General features: G+C 47.7%; 1 protein-coding gene across 1 annotated transcript in view; it reads left to right on the top strand.

The window, feature by feature from the left end:
* The first annotated feature begins 269 nt into the window (after window positions 1-269).
* The window catches only part of PALM3 (paralemmin 3), a 38,066-nt gene continuing 16,545 nt past the window's right edge, over window positions 270-21,790 (top strand). The window contains 2 exon segments of the mRNA XM_035141139.3: window positions 270-394; window positions 16,989-17,040. Of these exon segments, the coding sequence (XP_034997030.3) occupies window positions 16,996-17,040 (45 nt within the window). The 5' untranslated portion in view covers window positions 270-394; window positions 16,989-16,995.

Here is a 21,790-nt window from a genome sequence, read left to right as displayed (position 1 = left end):
CGCCAGGACCTGGAATCACTTTTGCCGGCTGTGGAGAAACTCTCTTCCCTTTGCCCCAAGTCCGCCTGCCTCTCAGCTTTCCCTGAACTCAAACCGGCCCGACCAGCTCCGACAAGGCTTTCTTCTCCATCTCTGGCTTTGGACACACACGCACACCGGGGATCGAAGCCAAACTGGGCCCTGCCGAGTTGGAGATGTGGAGAGATGCCTCTGCGTAGCCTGAAGGGCAAAGTCAAAGAGGAGGCGTCTCTTTGGGCTTCTGATCTGAGCGGGGCAGAGGGGCGCTTGGAGGGCACCCTCCCCTCCCCTGGCACAAGCTTCACCCCACAGCCGCAGCTGGAGGTCTCACCTGGAAGAGAGGCAGCTCACATTTTGGGCACTGGCTGCTGCAAAGGTAAGTGAAAAGAGCAGAGGGGTAAAAGCAGAGTAGCTGCGGAAGGTAGGTAGGTAAGTAAGTAGGTAGGATTGTATACATGAAAGGGATGCCTAGGGTCAATTATTCCAACCCCCGCAATGAAGGAATGGGCCTACAGCGCCGGTGTTGGCCTGCAGGCTTGGAGAGGGTGGCATAGTGCTGGGCAAGGGGAAATGCTTTGACTCAAAGCAAGGCAAGACTCATAAAAGCACAATACCAAGATTATTATTATTTTCTTCTTGGATTGGAACAGAATGTGCCTTCTGACATTTAAGAAATCTGGAAATTGCCCAAAGTGGTTTCTCGGACTGGCACCAATTTGGCTGCTTTTTACACAGTTCTCCAGAAGAGGGGATTTTGGCAGGTGGTGCTTGCTTGATTAAGTAAGGAGCAGTAAAGCTGCATCTGCTGAAACTTTCAAACTCGTGCTTTCCATCACCAGGGTTTCCCAAACATGGATCTCCAGCTGTTTTTAGACTACAATTCCCATCATCCCTGACCACCGGTCCTGCTAACTAGGGAAGATGGGAGTTGTAGTGTAAAAACAGCTGGAGACCCAAGTTTGGGAAACCCTAATCTAGAGGTGGCACTGTGGTCTAAACCACAGAGCCTGGGGCTTGCTGATCAGAGGGTCAGCGGTTCAAATCCCCCCAATGGGGTGAGCTCCCGTTGCTCGGTCCCAGCTCCTGCCAACCTAGCAGTTCGAAAACATGTCATGCACAAGTACAGTGGAACCTCGGTTTATGAACACCTCGGTTTACGAATTTTCGGTTTACGAACGCCGCGGACCCATCTGGAACGGATAAATTCACTTTCCATTACTTTCAATGGAAAGTTCGCTTCAGTTTATGAACGCTTCAGTTTATGAACAGACTTCCGGAACCAATTACACCCATGCTTCGGGTTAAGTACGCTTCAGGTTGAGTACTCTGCGGACCCATCTGGAACGGATTAATCCACTTTCCATTACTTTCAATGGGAAAGTTCGCTTCAGTTTATGAACGCTTCAGTTTAAGTACTCCGCGGACCGTTTGGAACAGATTAATCCACTTTCCATTACTTTCAATGGGAAAGTTCACTTCAGTTTAAGAACGCTTCAGTTTATGAACAGACTTCCGGAACCAATTGTGTTCATAAACCGAGGTACCACTGTAGATAAATGGTGGGAAGGTAAACAGCGTCTCCGTGCATTGCTCTGGTTTCGCCAGAAGCGGCTTTGTCATGCTGGCCACATGACCTGGAAGCTATACGCCGGCTCCCTCGGCCAATAATGCGAGATGAGCGCCGCAACCCCAGAGTCATTCACGACTGGACCTAATGGTCAGGGGTCCCTTTACCTTTACCTTTTTAATCTAGAGGAACACAGCCCCCCTCCCCTTGCTTGCCAGGCCTACAGAATACTGTTTTGCGGAGGCAAAGGAAATAACAAACTCAGGTATGCAGTGTGGGGCAAAGGGAAGGCCCTACAAGATGTTTGCATGTGCAGGTAACTGTGGCTCGGAGCGCTTGTGCGCATTTAAACCTCAGGGGCACCAAACCTTTCACCTGTACTGTACTTCTATGGGTCGTACTTTGCATGATGGCAGTAGGTTCCCACGAAAAGCTGCCGTGCTGAAGGGGAAATCTGAAAGAAATCACAACAGCCTATAGGACACTGTCCCAATGTGACTGATTAAGAAAAGGTCTTTGTTGTACCCAGATTTGCAGGCATTTCCAGGGCGCATACTGAGGATGACTTAAAGGGGATGAATTTCCCATTTAAATCTTTTAACCATCATGTTTCTGGCACAATTGTGCATGTTAAATAAAAAATGTAGCAAAAAAGCACGGGGTCACTTTTCTAACCTCAGGATTTGATTGTGGAAGAAGAGCAGAATCTGAACTGACTATATTAGCACCAAGATGTGTGTGTGTTTGATCCAGATTAATACACAATATATAAAGGTCTGTGACCTTGTGATATATTACGTTCTTATGATGCATGTTTGGGAGCAGCTATATAGCCTCAGGCTGGCCTCGGATTTACTTGGCTGCGCTTTGAAGAGGCAATTAGTGAGATTTCTGTTTCCAGCCCAAATATACAAATGTCCCTTAGTCGTGTTAATTTCTTCCTAGCGCTTTATCTGCGCTCTCTGAATTTTTCAAGATAGTAACGCTTCCTTTTTACATCATGTGATGCGAGAGTAGCAGTGGGTGAGAGAGCTGGCGGGCAGGGAGGGAGGGAAATCTCAGTTCTCGTTGCTGCTAGTCCAGATGAGCTGGTAGGATCAGCCCAGGAGGCAAGGTGGCTGTTGCAGTAAAACAACAGTCCCTCAGAACCTCTTTTGACAGGATGTAGATATTCAGGGCTTGCTTCAGTGGTGGTGTGGTTCAGCATTTGCTGGTCCCCCAAGATGGCAAAGGGCTCACCTGCCAAAAATAATAATAATAGTTGCTGTTGCTGTTGTTGCTGTTGCTGTTATTTATTAAATCCTGCCAAGCATCCTTGTGCATCTTTGTGTCCTGTGTGCTCCTGAGGGAGGGGGGATGACAGTACTTCTGGGTGGTGGCCCCCTCACTCTCCTAGCACCGTTGCCTTCTCTGGGAATGCTAGCACGATTTGGAGATGATGTCATCCGAAGCATTAAACAGGGACATATACATGCTTGACAGCTCTGTGACCACCACCAAACAAACCTAGGTCACGTACAGTTCGAGCATAAACCACAAAAAAAACGCAACCCGCTGAGAAAATTACATACAATGTCTAATTTATCTCCACATAGGGGTAAACAATGTAGTAAATAGCATCGGCACTCGACCGCTCTGTCATGTAAATCCAAATAAAGTATTACAACAAATGCTCAAAAAGGACCCAATAAAAAGAGGTTGTTTTTATTCCGGAAAACCTTGGTCTGCTTGCATCTACTTATGGACTTCGCACTTCATGGGATTCATATATATTGGGTCCTTTTTGAACATTTGTTGTAATACTTTATTACAACAATGCAGGAGTTGTGACTCAGCATCCTTTGCAGTTCAGGTGTCCAATTTAGTCTCAGGATCCATCCCCCCCTCCCCCGCAGTCAGTGCTCTGAGGTCTGGAAGTATTTTTTTAGCCGCACAAACCGTTCTCACAGATGATCAGACTCCATAATAAACTGGGTACCACATAGCAAGGAAGGATTGATGCTTTCAGAGCATGTATGATCAGGCATGGCGGTTTACCCGTGCCATCCAAAAATGCTTAGAAAATATATAGGCTTTCTTAATATTATTACCCATGAAATGACGAGCATGCCTTGATGACAAGTTTGTAGGGCCACCAGGGGCTAGATAAATTTATCTGGGGGATGTCCCAGTTCCAGCCCAGTTGTCCATCATTTCTGTTCCATGGTTTTGCAAGAAATCTGGAGGTGCTCCTCTCAGATTGTAGGTTGCTCGTCAATTTAGGACCTCTAAAAATGGTGTCTGTCCAGCTTAGAGGATGGTTTGGGTCGCTTCTGCACTTGGCCAGCACTTAGTTGGGGTGTGTGTGAGGGAGATATAACCAGGATGGGCTTACCCCTGGTTGGTGGGGCATGCCAAAATCCCAACATCCAGCTACCAAGTGGAAAAATAATTATGCTAGGCCAGGAGGCCTCTTGGCACGCAGCATTGCACCTCACTTGCATCCGTCACCCTCTACTGCTTCTCAGGTATGTCACAGGCCCCCTTCAGTCTGGCCCACCTCCCTCAGTCATGGACCCCGCCCCCCCCTTCTCCAGCATCTATACATATGAGTGGTAAGTCTCTGGACTTCTGACATCAGACTTACTGGATCCCAGCCAGGAACAGGATCCAACCATTAGTCCCCTTTGTCCTAGCAAACAACAGTTAGCTCGTTTTCTCATTGGAAGGCTCTCAGCAAAGTGCTGACCCGCAGGACTCCGCAAAAAGGAATTAATAAGCAACCCTATATTATTAAATCATCTATTCCCATCTAATTAATCATTTATTTGTCCATCAAAAAGAAAGCTGGCTATATGCCAACAGTGTTTCCCAAACTTGGAAGCTGGGGCACTTTTTTTTCTGAATCAAAGCTGGGGGTCACTTCACTTTTGCACCCAAAAAGACTTATTAACAGAGTGTGAATTAGCTTCAGAGGAGCCCACTGCTGTGCTTCTGCATGAGTCAGTGTTCTGAGTGAGGCTTCTTTTTGGAGATAAAGGTAAAGGGAGCCCTGACCATTAGGTCCAGTCATGACCGACTCTGGGGTTGCACGCTCATCTCGCATTATTGGCCGAGGGAGCCGGCGTATAGCTTCCAGGTCATGTGGCCAGCATGACAAAGCCCCTTCTGGCGAACCAGAGCAGCACACGGAAACGCCGTTCACTTTCCCGCCGGAGCGGCCCCTATTTATCTACTTGCACTTTGACGTGCTTTCGAACTGCTAGGTTGGCAGGAGCTGGGACCGAGCAACGGGAGCTCACCCCGTCGCGGGGATTCAAACTGCCGACCTTCTGATCGGCAAGCCCTAGGCTCTGTGGTTTAACCCACAACGCCGCCCGCGTCCCTCTATTTGGAAATAGGCAAGCCCAAAGCAGGCATCTGTCTATTCTGTCTCAGCTAGAATGGGCTTTAAAAAAAAACCTGGGGTTTTTTTGGTTGTTGCTCTGATCACTGCATTTCTGCATTGTGCCTCGTGATGCTGCTACTTTAGCACCTAGAGTATCTTTCAATGGGCTGCCATGCAGATTTAATTTAATACTGCTAATAACAATAATATGGCATTGTATGTTATTAACGCAGCTTGTGCTGGGAAGGGGTAGTTTTGATGCACCTTAGTACTGACTGAATGCTTTCTGGTAGAAGCTGATTGGAAAGAGGTGTCTCTAGGGCAGAGCATGGCTGCCTCTGAGCCTCCTCTGGGGGTGGGGCACCTCAGGTTCACAGGAGCCTTTAATTAGCGCATTTCTTGTGGTACACTGGCACAGCCTCCCACAGCACACTAATGTGCCATAGCTCACGGTTTCTGAATGACTGCTCTGTGTTACCAGCTGAGGTGCATACCCTCCAACATTTCTCCGATGAAAATAAGGACCTTTCATTCCATAACATAGCTGCCAAGTTTTCCCTTTTCTCGCGAGGAAGCCGATTCAGCATAAGGGAAAATCCCTTTAAAAAAGGGATAACTTGGCAGCTATGTTACATAATGATGTTGTTGTTGTTTAGTCGTGTCCGACTCTTCGTGACCCCATGGACCACAGCACACCAGGCACTCCTGTCTTGCACTGCCTCCCGCAGTTTGGTCAAACTCATGTTCGTAGCTTCGAGAACACTGTCCAACCATCTCGTCCTCTGTCGTCCCCTTCTCCTAGTGCCCTCAATCTTTCCCAACATCAGGGTCTTTTCCAAGGATTCTTCTCTTCTCATGAGGTGGCCAAAGTATTGGAGCCTCAGCTTCAGGATCTGTCCTTCCAGTGAGCACTCATGGCTGATTTCCTTAAGAATGGATAGATTTGATCTTCTTGCAGTCCATGGGACTCTCAAGAGTCTCCTCCAGCACCATAATGATAATTTTACTGTTTATACCCCACACATCTTACTGGCTTGCCCCAGCAATTATGGGCAGCTTCCAACATATATAAAAACAATAATACATTAAACATATTTTTTTCCCAACACTTCCCAATACAGGATTGCCTGCGGACGGCTCGGGGGTCAGATAACTCCACACCATCCAAAATTTCTCCAATGAAAATAGGGATGTTCCGGGATCAAATCAGAAATTGGGATGGCTTCTCTAAATCAGAGACATCCCTGGAAAATAGGGACATTTGTAAGGTCTGGAGGTCAGGGATTGCCCATGAGGAAGGTCATTCTGGCTTGGCTCAGCACAGGTCGTTTGGTTTAACCTAATTGGTATTGTTATGAACGTGGGTGGTCAGTCTGGATGAAATTATTATATTATTATCAGTGCTTTTTAAATAAAAATAATGTTTAGGAGTCCTCTCATTTTGACTTGAGAAAATAACTGTTTTATAGTTCAAATTGGGAAAAATAAACACAGTAAATGGACAAAAGGCCGCCATCGAGGGTAGCAACGGAACTGATGATTCCCTGTGCTAAAGAAGAAACTAATAAAAATTTAAATTTTAAGTTTCTTCTCCCGTTAGATTCACAAAATGCATAACCCATCGTCCCCCCCCCCCAAGGAAAAAAAAGCACTGGTGATGATGATTAAAATGCATATAACGCCTCTCATCCAAAGATCACAGGAGGTTTACAGTATAAAAACACAGAAACACATAACATAAAAACGAATGAAACAATAATCCCCCTCAGTTTAAAAGGCCACGGATTGTGTAATTAGCCCAAGGCCTGGGAGAAGAGGAATGTTCTCACTGGGCGTCTAAAGATCTGTAGTGAAGGTGCCAGGTGAACCTTCATGAGGAGTGCATTCCACAAATGGGGAGCCACTGCAAAAAAGGCCTGTTCCGGTGTATATTTTGCTCTAGGAGGCTTAGTGCGGTCAGAATCGAGTATACACTTCCCAAGTTAATGCTAAATACGGTACATAACATCTGCAAAATGAGCCACCATAGCTGCTGGAGGGCTGCAGAAATTTGTGTCCCAGGCTTTTTAGATTAATCTACCCATGTGCTATCTGAAACCAAAGGGGCGCATTGGTTGCCAGAGGTGACGCATATTGTATGCGGGTGGTGCTGAGGTCTAAACCATTCAGCCTCTTGGGCTTGCTGATCGGAAGGTCGGTGGTTCGAATCCCTGCGACGGAGCGAGCTCCCGTTGCTCTGTCCCAGCTCCTGCCAACCTTGCAGTCCGAAAGCACGCCAGTGCGAGTAGATAAATAGGTACCGCTGTGGCGGGAAGGCAAATGGCGATTCCTTGCGCTCTGGTTTCCATCACAGTGTCCCATTGTGCCAGAAGCAGTTTAGTCATGCTCGCTAGATGACTAGATGACTAGGAAAGCTGTCTGTGGACAAACACCGGCTCCCTCAGCCTGATGAGCGCCGCAACCCCAGAGTCGCCTTTGACTGGACTTAACCGTCCAGGGGTCCTTTACCTTTATCTTTTCATATTGGCGTTACAGTCAGCTCCCCCCCCTTATTTTTTACGTACTGAAGTGTGATTGACAATTACAATGTGCTGTATGCGATGTGTCCTTAAAAGACTGCTTTGAAGCTGTAGCTAGCGCACGTCGCGGCTGCCCACTTCCTTTTGCTTGCGAGTATGTAAGGAACGTGCCGCCACTCAGTGCTTCTTAGCATCCGGGCCTAGTTCAAAGCTCCGGTGGTTAGCCTTAAAGACCTTTACAGCCTGGGTATGTCATACCAGAGGCTGCCTTATCACTTATAAACTCTTTAGGGGGGGGGGGTGAAATCCTGGCCAAGGTTCTGTCTCCTGCCAACACATGGAGCAGGGCTGCGGAGACCGCGGAAGACTGCGACTGACTTCCTAAGGTGTCCCGAGAGAGTTGGACTTGCACCTTCTTTCCAAGGTTTACCTGTGCAGGTGCGTTATTGCTGAATTCATTTGGTCTGTGTTGTATCTTTAAGGGTATTTTATCATCTGGGAACCATGTTAATATGCTTGCAGGGTTGATCCCTGCATGGGCCAGCTGCATGTTCCTTCATTGCAGAGGGTCAGAACAGACGAGCCTCTGGAACAGTGCTTTTTTTCCAAAAAAAAATTAAAATATTTAGGGGTACTCTCATTTTTACTCCAGATAAATCACCATTTATAGTTCAAATCGGGGGAAATAAATACAGTAAATGGACAAAAGGGCGCCATCGGGGATAGCAACGCAACTGACGATTCACCATGCTAGAGAAGAAACTAAAAAACTTATTTTTTTTTTAGTTTTTCCTCCCATTAAATTCACAAAATGTTTAGGGGTATGTGTACCCCTGCATCATAGCTGCCAAGTTATCCCTTTTTTAAAGGGATTTTCCCTTATGCTGAATAGGCTTCCTCGCGAGAAAAGGGAAAACTTGGCAGCTATGCCCTGCATCCCCCCCCCCAGAAAAAGCACTGCTCAGGATCCCTTCCAATTCTGTGAATGGATGTAGCAACGGCAGAGTTTCGTTTGTATCTAGGTATGATTTTATCCAGTGCTTCCCCCCCCCCCAAAAAATGTTTAGGGGTACTCTCATTTTGACTCCAGAAAAATCACCATTTCGTAGTTCAAATCGGGGGAAATCAATACAGTAAATGGACAAAAGTACAAAGATTCACAAAATGTTTAGGGGCATGTGTACCCCTGCGTCCCCCCCCCAGAAAAAAGCACTGGTTTTATCAAGAAATGCTAAGCTGCTTTGAAGTCGAATGCAGGGCAGATGACCGGGTGTCACTGACCCGTCTCCTTGTGTCTCTACATGTGGGAAGGTGTGTCCACACCTCCAGCTCCCTGCAGGTAGCAGGCAGTGAAGTGTATGGAGTGGGGTTGCCAAGAAGAGGGATGACACAGAAATAGCCTTCACAGCTACCGGTAGCACCATTTTAATGGATTTCTAGCCTGCCTCTGAAGGTGTATGTTCTCCCAAGCCAGGTTGCAACAGATCGATACAAGTCGGCGTTAAAAGCCTAAAATTTAAAATGGGATGTTTTTTTTTAAAAAAACAACAACCTAACATTAAAATAGCAGTGCATAAAACAGCCATTAAATATCACAAGCATTAAATCACCCTAATGTAAACCAGGAAGAATAAGTATTTAAGGCTTTTTCTAAGGCCGACAGAGCGTGGGGGCGGGGGGGGGAGAGAGGGAGGCGCCGTACGAATATCCCTTGGGAGGGCATTTCGGAGATAAGGGACCCCATTTCAGAGGAGGCCCTGTGATGCAATGATGTTGTGCCAGCCATTGGTGGTTTTTTAAAAAAATGTTATCAGGGAAGCATGCGTGGCGTAGTTTGGCAGTGTGCATGTGCTCCCCGTTTTCTTTGCACGCTGGACAATCAGGTAGACTGTAAAAGTTAAATCCGAATTCGTAGAGCTGTATTGTGCAATGTTGATGATGAGATTCTTAAGAGAGGCAGTATGGCGAACCAGCCAGAGCAGGGGTAGGCAACGTGGTGCCCTCCAGAGATGGCTAGAATCCAGCTTCCAACAGCACCATGTGCCTATTAGTTGGGGTGATAGGAATTGTAGGCCAACAATATCAAACAATAACAAAATTGTACAATAACAACAATAACAAAATTGTAGGGACCCAGGTGGCGCTGTGGTTAAACCACTGAGCCTAGGGCTTGCCAATCAGAAGGTTGGCAGTTCGAATCCCTGCGACGGGGTGAGCTCCCGTTGCTCGGTCCCAGCTCCTGCCAACCTAGCAGTTCGAAAGCACGTCAATATGCAAGTAGATAAATAGGAACCGCTACAGTGGGAAGGTAAACAGCGTTTCCATGTGCTGCTCTGGTTTGCCAGAAGCGGCTTTGTCATGCTGGCCACATGACCTGGAAGCTATACACCGGCTCCCTCGGCCAATAATGCGAGATGAGCGCGCAACCCCAGAGTCGGTCACGACTGGACCTAATGGTCAGGGGTCCCTTTACCTTTAATATCTGGAGAATACCAGGTTTAAACTTCCACTCAGCCAAAGAGCAAACTCATTACAGTGGTACCTCGGTTTACAAACAGTCCTGTTTACAAACTACAGTGGAACCTCGGTTTATGAACACCTCGGTTTATGAATTTTCGGTTTACGAACGCCGCAGACCCATCTGGAACGGATTAATTCACTTTCCATTACTTTCAATGGGAAAGTTCGCTTCAGTTTATGAACGCTTCAGTTTATGAACAGACTTCCGGAACCAATTGTCTTCATAAACCGAGGTACCACTGTATTCGGTTTACAACCTCTGCAAAACCGGAAGTAGTGTTCCAGTTTGCGAACTTTACCTCAGTCTACGAACGGAAGCTGAATGGTGGAAGGGCACCGGTGGCGAGAGGGGAGGGCTCATTAGGGAAAGGGCGCCTCGGTTTAAGAATGGAATTGGTTTAAGAACGGACTTCAGGAACAGATTAAGTTCGTAAACCGAGGTACCACTGTATCTGTCACCATTAGCCTCCCTCAGAGGAGTGTTTTGAAGATAAAATGGATGGCTAGAGAACATGTATGCTGCCTTGAACTCCATAGGGGAAAGGGGGGTAAACAAACAAACAAACAAACAAACAAACAAAATTGATGAACTATGCTGAGATGGCAAAACTTACAGGAAGAATTAGAAACCAGGAAGAGGAGGTCTTTAATAAAGAAAGGGAAATGTTTAAAATTTATTTGAAAAGCTATTGTAAACAACTACATACATTGTAGTATTGACAGAAAACTTGTAGTAAAAATTTGAGCTATGGATTGACAAAGGGTTTATAAAAATAATTATGATAGAGATGCAGAGGTGTAGGCTCCTATGATGTAAGTCGTGGGCCCCGCCTGCTAGCCTGCTCCCTAAAATATCACTGGTTTGCTCATTTCTATATATAGGGTGCCTCCATTCTGCATGGACTGGTTGCGTGGCAACATGTGCAAATGGCTTTAGATACCTATTAGGTCCATAAAGGACCATATAGCACAGGGGTCCCCAGACTTACCCGCCTTTGGGCCGGAGGGCGGGGGAGTGCGCACCCGTGCGCATGCGCACACACACTTACTGGCGCGGTGGCACGCTTCCAGGTCGGAAAAATTGCTGAAAATTGTTTGTGCGCATGCGTATGGGCCTCCCCTGACCCGGAAGTGCACCTCCCCCGACCTGGAAGTGCACCGGAAATGACCTCTTCTGGGTCGGGAGAGGCCCATACGCATGCGCAGAAACGATTTTCGGCGCTTTTTTCAGATCTGGAAGTGCGCCACCGCGCAGCGCGCCGTAAGAGCGGGCGGCGGCAGCGGGAGGCGGGGGTCGTCGTGGGCCGGATTGGGAGGCCAGTTGGGCCGCATCTGGTCCGCGGGCCGTAGTCTGGAAACCCCTGATATAGCATATATTCAACACAAAAAACAGCCACAATTTGTTGTTGACAAAGGACAGCTGGACATATAAAGGGCCCCATTACCTTCAGTAGGTTAGGGCCTCATCAAACCGAAATCCGGTCCTGAAGGCATCCTAACTTGAACTGGGAGTACACCCCTTGGTCATGCAAGGCAATGCAGAGTACTGGAACAAGGCCACCCTGAATGGATGCTGAGCCTGCCTATATGGTTGAGCCAAACCTGTTTGTTGGTTTGCTGGCTTGGAAGGCCCTGGAGCCCCCAAACACAGCTCTGTCAACCTGCAGCATCTTAATTTTTCTACTAGTTTGGAGGCCTGACGAGAGGCAGCAGGCAGAAAATGGCAGCTGTCTTCATTGGCTGCCTTGCCACCCTCCTACATAGTGACCTTTGGAGCTGCTGCTGGGAAACGCAAGCCCGCCTCCCTTCTCCCGAAGGGGCACTTTGTGACGTTCGTGCGGTTTGCAATATTAACTAGGTACCCTCAGGAGGCCCCTGAGAGCCAGGCTGCGGCTTCTGAGCAGAGCTGGCCTCTCCCAGATGATGTCCAGTGAGAGGTTAATGGGGGGTGAGTTAACCTGGGTGAATGTACTTGTGCAGCCAGGCTAAGCTCTGTGCAAGTCCATAGGATTAGGCAACCCATTCGCTTTACAAATGGGCATTAGCTCAGGGTCACCGAGAGAGAGAGAGAGATGCTGATGCGACAAGTCCTTGGTGATGGAGCTGCAGCACTTTTTACTGGGAGCACACCCATGGGATCATGGGCACAAATACTTCCCTCCCCATGCAGAGTCAGGTGCTCATTGAATACCCACAAACAGCATGAAACTCACTGTGAGAGCAGTGTGTAACCCAACCAGGCACCGTGAAACATTATTTGTATTTATCTGAGCAGCTCCCCTAGCGCGTATGAAAACCTCTCTGTGTGTGGCTTGGAGGCACACACTCATTCTCTCATTTCCCCTGCCTGTAAATGGGCCATTTGTACCAATGGGCGTAAATTGTGGCACAACAGCATAATTTGCCCGTATGTACCCTCACTTCCTGGATGCACATTTACCTTTCTGAACATTGCCTGTGTGTGTGAGCCTGTGCGCATCAACAATCTCTCCCTCTCATTACAATCTCCCACAGGGAGATCTACCTACCTAGAGGGCTATGCCCCTTTGGAATCAGATCTTCCTGCTTCTTCCCCTCTTGCTACCGGTTATGTATTCAGTGGTTTGTGTTTTGCCTGAGCTTGAGTCTGGACTAAGGATTCTGAGCGCCTGTGTTCTGATTCAATACATGATGTCCAGTCACAGAACATTTCAGGATTTCGGCCTCTGCCATTGGCCATTGAACTCTGAGCTGTGATTCACAGCTTGGAAGTTTAGACAGCCAATCATGTTAGGAGTGGGAGTGGCCCAGGCGTTCAGGAATTAATATAAGCAGTTGCTTTGCCCCTGTTTTCCAGTTATGTAGTTCAATAAAGGTTCTTGCTGTTATCACTTCACTACCCGTAATGATGTCCCAAATCTTAGTGTGCCTCAGGATAAGCCTTGCACTGTGCATGTATGCCTAAACCATACATTTTCCCAGCCAAATGTCTCCCTAGACAGGATGCCAACAACAAGAAGAAATTGGCAATCCATTAAGGATGAGCTCTCTTTTATGCATAAAAACAAGCCTCTTTCAGTGTGTCGCAAATGATACAAGGTTAGATGCACATATTTTGTTCTTGGTTATTTGTACAGTCTTGAATACATGTACTTCTGAGCAGTGACAAGTTCCAGGGATAGGGCTACATGGTGTCCTTGTAGTGTTTGCTTTATTTATAAGCAAGCAGAGCAGAGCAGAGCAATTTGGAAGGAAACAGCTCTCTCCCCACAGCAGGCAGCATCTGACACATCCCAAGCTCTAAACGGGTATCTCATTCCAAAGGCTGAAAAGGGATCCTCAGTTATCAGGAGAACAGCTCCTATAATTAGCTCTGTTTGAAGATGCACCCAATAATTAGCCAGCCATCTCCTGGTGGCGCTGTGGGTTAAACCACAGAGCCTAGGGCTTGCCGACCACAAGGTTGGCAGTTCAAATCCCCGCGCCGGGGTGAGCTCCCGTTGCTCGGTCCCTGCTCCTGCCAACCTGGCAGTTCGAAGGCACGTCATAGTGCAAGTAGATAAATAGGTACCGCTCCGGCGGGAAGGTAAATGGCGTTTCCATGTGCTACTCTGGTTCGCCAGAAGCGGCTTAGTCATGCTGGCCACATGACGCTGGCTCCCTCGGCCAATAAAGTGAGATGAGCGGCCCAACCCCAGAGTTGGTGACAACTAGACCTAATGGTCAGGGGTCCCTTTACCTTTACCTCCTGAACAACAGATAAGTCACCCAGCATCCATAAAAGTATTATTAGGGGATACACCATAGTCCCCTGTTTATGTATCTAGGGATTTGGTCATGTAAGCGTGCTGGTTTGGGGGACTCAGAGAATCATTCTCCCTTTTCCAGAATTGAAGTAAGAAGAAGACCAACTTGGGAATAATTATCATTCCCTTTTATCTTTCCTGATAGATTTCAAACCCAATACAGTGGTACCTCTACTTACGAATTTAATGCGTTCCGAACACACATTCGTAAGTCGAAAAAAATTGTAAGCCGAATCCCATAGGAATGCATTGGGAGAAAAAAATTGTAAGTCGAAGCAACCCTATCTAAAAATTCGTAAGTAGAAAAAATCCTATCTAAACCGCATCCAAGATGGCGGCCGGAGCTCCGTTCGTAAGTAGAAACATTCGTAAGTAGAGTTATTCGTAAGTAGAGGTACCTCTGTATCTTCCTTTCTCTGGAATTTTCTGTTGTCCAGGTTACAAAAGCAACATCCGAACTACCGGTATCTGTTTGTCACACCACTCCTGTGTGCTTGGTGAAGGAGGACACGAGTAATCTCCTGTTCTAATCAAGGTTTGTCCTCGTTTTGCAAACAAAAGTCATCTTTCTAACAGAGTGTGCAGAACCCAGCAGAGCCGTCTCTTTCTCTCTCTCCGCCCCCCACCCCCCAGTTAAGCTCATGATATTTGTGGGGTCAAGAAGCACAAAAGGAATCCAGTCACTCAGCTTCAGTGGCCCATCTACCCCAGGGTGACCAAGGTCGTTTCAGTGCCGAAACGGAGCTTGAAACTGAATCGAAAGGGGTCCAGATCCTTGAAGTAACTTTGAAGTTAATCTTCCACTACCTTCTTGAGCAACTTGCCCCCAAAGTGACATTTGTGAATTGGCTATAGTTTCCCAATACTCTGGGCTCCAGGCATGGACGTAGCCAGGATTTTTTATTGGGGGGGGCAGGCTTTTGTTGGGGGGGGCAGAACCTCAGATTTGTATTGATTTTTATTGATTTAGGAGGCAGCGTCCCCCCTGCCCCCCTGGCTATGCCCATGGGTCCAGGGAAATTCTTTTAAGAAAGGGGTGCACCCCAGACACTTTAAGGCTGCTGGTACTCTTTAAGGCCCCTCAAAACACACACACACATGCAATAAGGCATTATTTGCTCCCTGGACACTTTAACAGGAGCAACTGTGGTGTCTAATTCCACGCAAATCCTAGCATTTTTCTCCGCAATGCACTTAACGGGTTTGTCACAGCAGGCCTATGGTGGCTTCATGCTACCACCACTTCATGCTACCACCACACTGAAAATCTCTTCCGGGTGATTACTTTAAGGTGCAATTGTGATGGCCAGGAGTGCCAGGTTGGCCCTGCGACCATGGGTGCCCAGGGCCATGGGTGCCATGCAGCGTGCATTGCCCTGGCACTGAAATTTGTGGATGCCTGGCCCCTTCATGGGGAATTTTGTGGGTGCCCTGGCATCCAGGGCCCCCGGGAGTTGGCACCTAATAATTCTTTCTTTCTTTTTTTTGAAATTTTTGAAATTTGATTTTACAAATTCATTCACACTCATAATCACAAATAATAAAATTACACAAGATTCTTCTGAATCTCAAGACTTCCCTCCTCCCCTGCGTGGGTTCTTTAGTTAACTTTTTCAACTGCATATTATAAACTTTCAGTCCTCCATCGTATCCCAAGTCTGTGTATCATTACAAGAGTTATTTAAGACCTGCCAAAGAGTTCAAATGCTTACAGTGGTCTGTCAAGTATATTATAAATTTCTCCCATTCTTTGTTGAAGTTTTGATCCTCCTGGTTTCTGATTTTCTCAGTCATTTTTGCCATCTTTTCATAGTCCAGTAGTTTAGTCTGCCAGTCCCTTCTGGTAGGGACCCTGTCATCTTTCCAACATTGGGCAAGCAGCATTCTTGCAGCTGTTGTAGCATACATAAACTTTTTCAGTTCCTTCGGTATCTCTGCACCTACAGTTCCTAACAAAAAGGCTTCTGGTTTTTTAAAACAAACATTATTTTGAACATTTTTTAAATTCATTGTATATCATCTCCCAGAATTCCTTTATTGCTTTACAATTCTACTACATATGGTAAAAGGTGGCACCTAATAAGAATCACCACTAAGGATATGTGTGGAATTCTGCATACAACAGCTTTCCAAAAGCCACTGCAATGACCTGGAAAAAGCAGGCGGAAGGCTGATTTGCATGGCATTCAGTCCATCAATCAATTGATTGATGGACTGAATGCCATGCTGGGTATGTTTAGCCTGGAGAAGAGAAGGTTAAGGGGTGATATGATAGCCATGTTCAAATATATGAAAGGATGCCATATGGAGGAGGGAGAAAGGTTGTTTTCTGCTGCCCCAGAGAAGCGGACACGGAGCAATGGATTCAAACTTCAAGAAAGAAGATTCCACCTAAACATTAGGAAGAACTTCCTGACAGTAAGAGATGTTCGGCAGTGGAATTTGCTACCAAGGAGTGTGGTGGAGTCTCCTTCTTTGGAGGTCTTTAAGCAGAGGCTTGACAGGCATATGTCAAGAATGCTTTGATGGTGTTTCCTGCTTGGCAGGGGGTTGGACTGGATGGCCCTTGTGGTCTCTTCCAACTCTATGATTCTATGAATCAGTCAATCAATCAATCAATCAGTCAATTATTGCCCTTCCTTTTTCCCTTTCAGGGACTCAAGGCAGCTTAATGATAAAATAAGAATAATCAGCACATGATTGGCCATCCTTGCACTTTAATCCACTTTCTGTGGATTTGCCAGTTAAGTGCTGCTATGACTTGGCCCTGAGTCCCTTTCAGACGATGCCACTTTAAAAAGAAAATAAAAGTAGTTTGAAACGTAAAACATTGGTGATATTTTTCAGCTGTCTTAGCTGAACTGTGCCGGGTTATTTGACTTCAGCATGGAAATGGCACTGTGGGCAGATAAAAGGAAGAGACACAACAACCATGTGCCGAATGATGGAGCGAGCCAGAGAAGAGGTTCCTGTGCTGCAAACCTGCTTTCCCTTTGCCGTGCCTGGGCTTGCTACTGAATGCCATGAATGCAGTGACCAGGTGTCAGGTGGGAAGGGGAGAGGGGTCTGCTTGCGTGCAGGGATCAGAGCAAGCAGGAATGCGAGACAGGAGCTGGCGGAGGGAGGGGAGGGGGAGAAGAGGTGAGCGCTGGCATCCAACTGGCATCCAATGTCCTCTGGACACTTCCCAAGAGGCTCTGTTTGTCTTTCAGAGGGAAAATGGCAGAGAGCTCCCTGTTTGCGCAGCGGCTGCAGGCCATTACTGTAAGTATTCTTCCTCCCCACCACCCACCCCCACTACCCCGGCCCCACTTGTTCAGAAATGGGGCTCAGGGTCCTCAGACAAGGTCCAGCCTCTGTCTCCCACAGGAGCTCCCCACCCCACCCCTGTCCCAAAGCTGAGGGAGAAGGAGAGAGGAGGGTGGGAAGGCAAGAGTGCCCAGATCTCTATGCCAGAACTAAGCAATTGTCATAATAATAGTGTGATGTAACTAGGGTGGGGCAATAGGGGCAACTGCCACCAGGCACAACCTGCAATGTATTCACGACCCTCAAAGCCACATTGCAATATGTAACACTCTATTTATCAGTTTGGCATCATTAGACACTTTTAAAAGGCTGACATGAACTCGCAAGGGAGGCTTATTGCAGCAGCTAGGCCAGGCCCAGTGGCGCTTTGTGGGTTGCTCTTTTGCCCTATAGCCTAACAGTGGCTGTAGGTTTAAAGCACATGACTTCCCCCAAACAGGCCCGTCCTAGCCATAGAGGCTAGTGGCGCTGAGAACCACGGCGCCGGGCGCTGGAGGGCGCTGGAAGTGAGTGCAGGGCTCCGGCGATCTGGCCAGGACTGTGCTCCACGAGCTAAGAGGCTGCGCCGTGTCTCTCTCCTTCTCCGAGGACTCCGCGCTGCGCCTCCTTCTCGTTTCCCCAGCGCTGGGTTCCGCTCAGTTGAACTTCGCCACCAGCGCGCGCACAGCGCCCAAGCAGCTCTTGCTGATCCTCAGAGGTGTCCTCCTGCTGCTGCCGTGGTCCGCTTGGCACTCCCGGGCCCTTGGAGAGGCTCTGGAGGGGGGCGCTGGATGGGCTCAAGACGGCCCTGCCCCCAAAGGATCCTGGGAACTGCCGTTTAGCCCTCAAAGAGCTACCATTCACAGCACCCTTAACAAACTACAGTACCCAGGATCCTTTGGGGGGAGTCATGTGCTTTAAACGTATGGTGTGGACACAGACACACAGTCAAATGCATTCAGCCGTTTGGATGCTGCTGGTGGGAAGGAGAATGTTGGTGGCATGAGGCTGGCCAGCTATTGCTGATGGGATGGCAGATTGTGGGATATATTTCTAAAAAATTATTTCTGGCTTTACAGCTTCTCATGACTCACGTTTGAGGTGCAAGCAGCAGGAGCTGTCTATCTTGAGCAGCCTATTTAAAGCACACACGAATCCTGGGAACTGTAGTTTACCACTCACAGAGCTATGATTCCCAGCATCCTTCGCAAACTACTATTCCCAGGATTCTTTGGGTGTGCTTGAAATGTATGGTGTGTGTGCACTATACCTTTAAAGCACATTTGAAGCACATTCCCTCCCCCCTCAAAGAATTATGAGTGCTGTTGTCGTTCAGGGCTGCTGGGAATTGTAGTTTGTGAGGGGCAAACTACTGTGCTCGGGTTTCCTTGAGGGACAGAAGGTGCTTAGTCAACACTTAGAATGTGCTTTAAATGCATAGTGTATACACAGTCTAGTTCAGGTGTCCCCAAACTAAGGCCCGGGGGTCAGATGCGGCCCAATCACCTTCCAAATCCGGCCCGCGGATGGTCTGGGAATCAACATGTTTTTACATGAGTAGAATGTGTTCCTTTATTTAAAATGCATCTCTGGGTTATTTGTAGGGCCTGCCTGGTGTTTTTACATGAGTAGAATGTGTCCTTTTATTTAAAATGCATCTCTGGGTTATTTGTGGGGCCTGCCTGGTGTTTTTACATGAGTAGAATGTGTCCTTTTATTTAAAATGCATCTCTGGGTTATTTGTGGGGCATAGGAATTCATTCATATTTTTTTTCCAAAATATAGTCCACCCCCCCCACAAGGTCTGAGGGACAGTGGACCAGCCCCCTGCTGAAAATGTTTGCTGACCCCTGGTCTAGTCCCTGCTCTGTAATATAAGGATAACAGCATTGCCCTCCCTGAGTTGATGTGAGAATTTGAGGGGATTCCGTTTTTAATCCCATTCACAAAAACCTTCCTGCACGCAGGCAGTTCCCCCATTCCACAGAGGCAACCATTTCAGACCCAGCAGCTGTTTACAAACCTATGAGCTGTATCAAATGCTGCAATTCCGCTTGCACAACAGACTTCTGTTCACAAAATGAAAATTCCTATCCTGCTCCTGTTGCCTCGAGCCCCTTGTGCACTCTCAATATCAGATCCCAGGGGGTGGAGGACCCTGGATCAGATTTTGGGGCATGTGGGGACGTGGACATAGCCAGGATTTTTGTTAGCGGGGCAGGTTTTTTGATGGGGGGGCAGAACCTCAGTTTGCTATGTATTTTTATTTATTTTTATTGATTGGGGGGCAGCTGCCTCTCCCCCCCCCAGCTTCTCCCATGTGCAGGGAGAGGAAATTGAATGAGTGTAACTCTGATTGCAGGGACCCAGGTGGCGTTGTGGGTTAAACCACAGAGTCTAGGGCTTGCTGATCAGAAGGTCGGCGGTTCGAATCCCTGCAACGGGGTGAGCTCCTGTTGCTCAGTCCCAGCTCCTGCCCACCTAGCAGTTTGAAAGCACATCAAAGTGCAAGTAGATAAATAGGGACTGCTCCGGCGGGAAGGTAAACGGCGTTTCCGTGCGCTGCTCTGGTTTGCCAGAAGCAGCTTTGTCATGCTGGCCACATGACCCGGAAGCTATCTGCGGACAAACGCCGGCTCCCTCGGCCTATAGAGCGAGATGAGTGCTGCAACCCCAGAGTCGGACATGACTGGACCTGATGGTCAGGGGCCCATTTACCTTTACCTTTAACTCTGCTTGCGCAGTTGTGGATACAATCCCAAGTTCCCCTGCAGGAAAGGAAGCAGCCACACAGGACCCCCTCCATTTACTACTGAAAAGATGACTTGCCAGGGATGAACTTTTGGGGGAGTCTTTCTTCCAGTCTCACACGTGCGTTCAACTGGGAGAGGCTCTAGTGAAAAGCAGCCCCTCTCAAAATACATATGGCAACCAGTTTTCTCTAGAAGAAAATTAGCACGGCCAGAAATGTGCTGATTTGCCTGAACAGTGGCAGAATGCAAGGGCTGTGGAATAATGTGTCCACACATAGGACAGAGAACTTTGAAGTTCTTTCAGAAGAAAGCCATGCATTTTGAAGAAGACTTCTGTTTTAAGTCCAATTTAAAGATAAGGAACCTTTAAGAAGGGAGATTAGGAGCCTTGAGGTCGTCCATAACAGTGAGCAGCAGGCTAAGCAAGCCCTCAGGTCACCTGGTCAGCCCTCAGGTCACCTGGTCAGGTCTTTCCCACAATGAGAGATACATTGTATTTCTATTGTATTTCTATAATAATAATAATAATAATAATAATAATAATAATAATAATAATAATAATATATTTATACCCTGCCCATCTGGCCGGGTCTCCCTAGCCACTCTGGGCGGCTTCCAACAGAAAAATAAAACACAATAATCTATTAAACATTAAAAGCCTCCCTTTTCAGATGTCTTCTAAAAGTCTGGTAGTTGTTTTCCTCTTTGACATCTGTTGGGAGGGCGTTCCACAGGGCAGGCGCCACCACCGAGAAGGCCCTCTGCCTAGTTCCCTGCAACTTGACTTCTCGCAGTTGCTTCTGAATTTGCATTGCACATGCAAATTTTATGCAAACTTGTTTCTTGATGATACACAAGGGGCAAATCTGGTGTGTGTACATCTCTCTTCTGTCCAGTGATGTGGCTATTGGAAGTGGCCAGCATTATTCTGGTTGCAGCCCTTGAATATATTCCCAGCGTTTTTGGATTTGGGCTAAATCTGGGCTGCTTCCCCTCCTCCGTGGGAAACACTGAGCAAGCTTGGTGTAACCTGAGCTGCCATTCCTTTGCTCATCCTGCCTTTGAAACAAATGAATTATTCACCAGGCAATAGCTCCAACCTGAACTAAACAGGAGGAGAGGGATCTGGAGGGCTGCCCAGACTGGAAGAAGCAGGGGCCGGGCTGGGGTTGGAGCCTGTGTGCAGCCCCACGAACACATCCAGATGGGAGATGTTGTCATGAATGGTGCATGCCAGGAAGCGTAGTAAACATTTATTGTTGCGAGAAGTGTTTCTGCAGCTGAGAGATGTTTCTGTGCAGGGAGAGAATCGGGGCAAAGGGAGATGGAGCTACAAACAGCAGTGAGGAGCCTTGAGTACGTGAATAGTGGCAGATGCACCCGTGACCTTATGCGCGCCACAGGGTGTCTTTGAGCGCATGCAACACATGCTGGCTTGGTAAACACATTGTAACCTCCGTGTAGGCACACACCCAAACACTTCATCAAAATGTGTACCTTTGTACTCGGTGATAGGGACGCGGGTGGTGCTGTGGTCTAAACCACTGAGCCTCTTGGGCTTGCCGATCAGAAGGTCGGCGGTTCAAATCCCCATGACGGGGTGAGCTCCCGTTGCTCTGTCCCAGCTCCTGCCAACCTAGCAGTTTGAAAGCACACCAGTGCAAGTAGATAAATAGGTAGCGCTCTGGCAGGAAGGTAAACGGCATTTCCGTGTGCTGCTCTGGTTTTGGTGTTCCATTGCACCAGAAGTGGCTTAGTCATGCTGGCCACATGACCTGGAAAAACTGTCTGCGGACAAACGCCACCTCCCTCGGCCTGTAAAGCGAGATGAGCGCCGCAACCCCAGAGTCATCTGCAACTGGACTTAACTGTCAGGGGTCCTTTACCTTTACCTTTTACCAGATGATAATTCATTTGACGTTATGTCCTCTCTTTTAATTTCATATGCCCAGTCACCAAGGAAGATTAGAGCC

Source organism: Zootoca vivipara, chromosome 15 (genome assembly GCF_965207765.1).
Source record: "Zootoca vivipara chromosome 15, rZooViv2.hap1.1, whole genome shotgun sequence".
Lineage (NCBI taxonomy): Eukaryota > Metazoa > Chordata > Lepidosauria > Squamata > Lacertidae > Zootoca > Zootoca vivipara.
The sequence above is the reverse complement of the archived record's forward strand: the minus strand, read 5'-3'. Positions and strand labels throughout refer to the sequence as shown.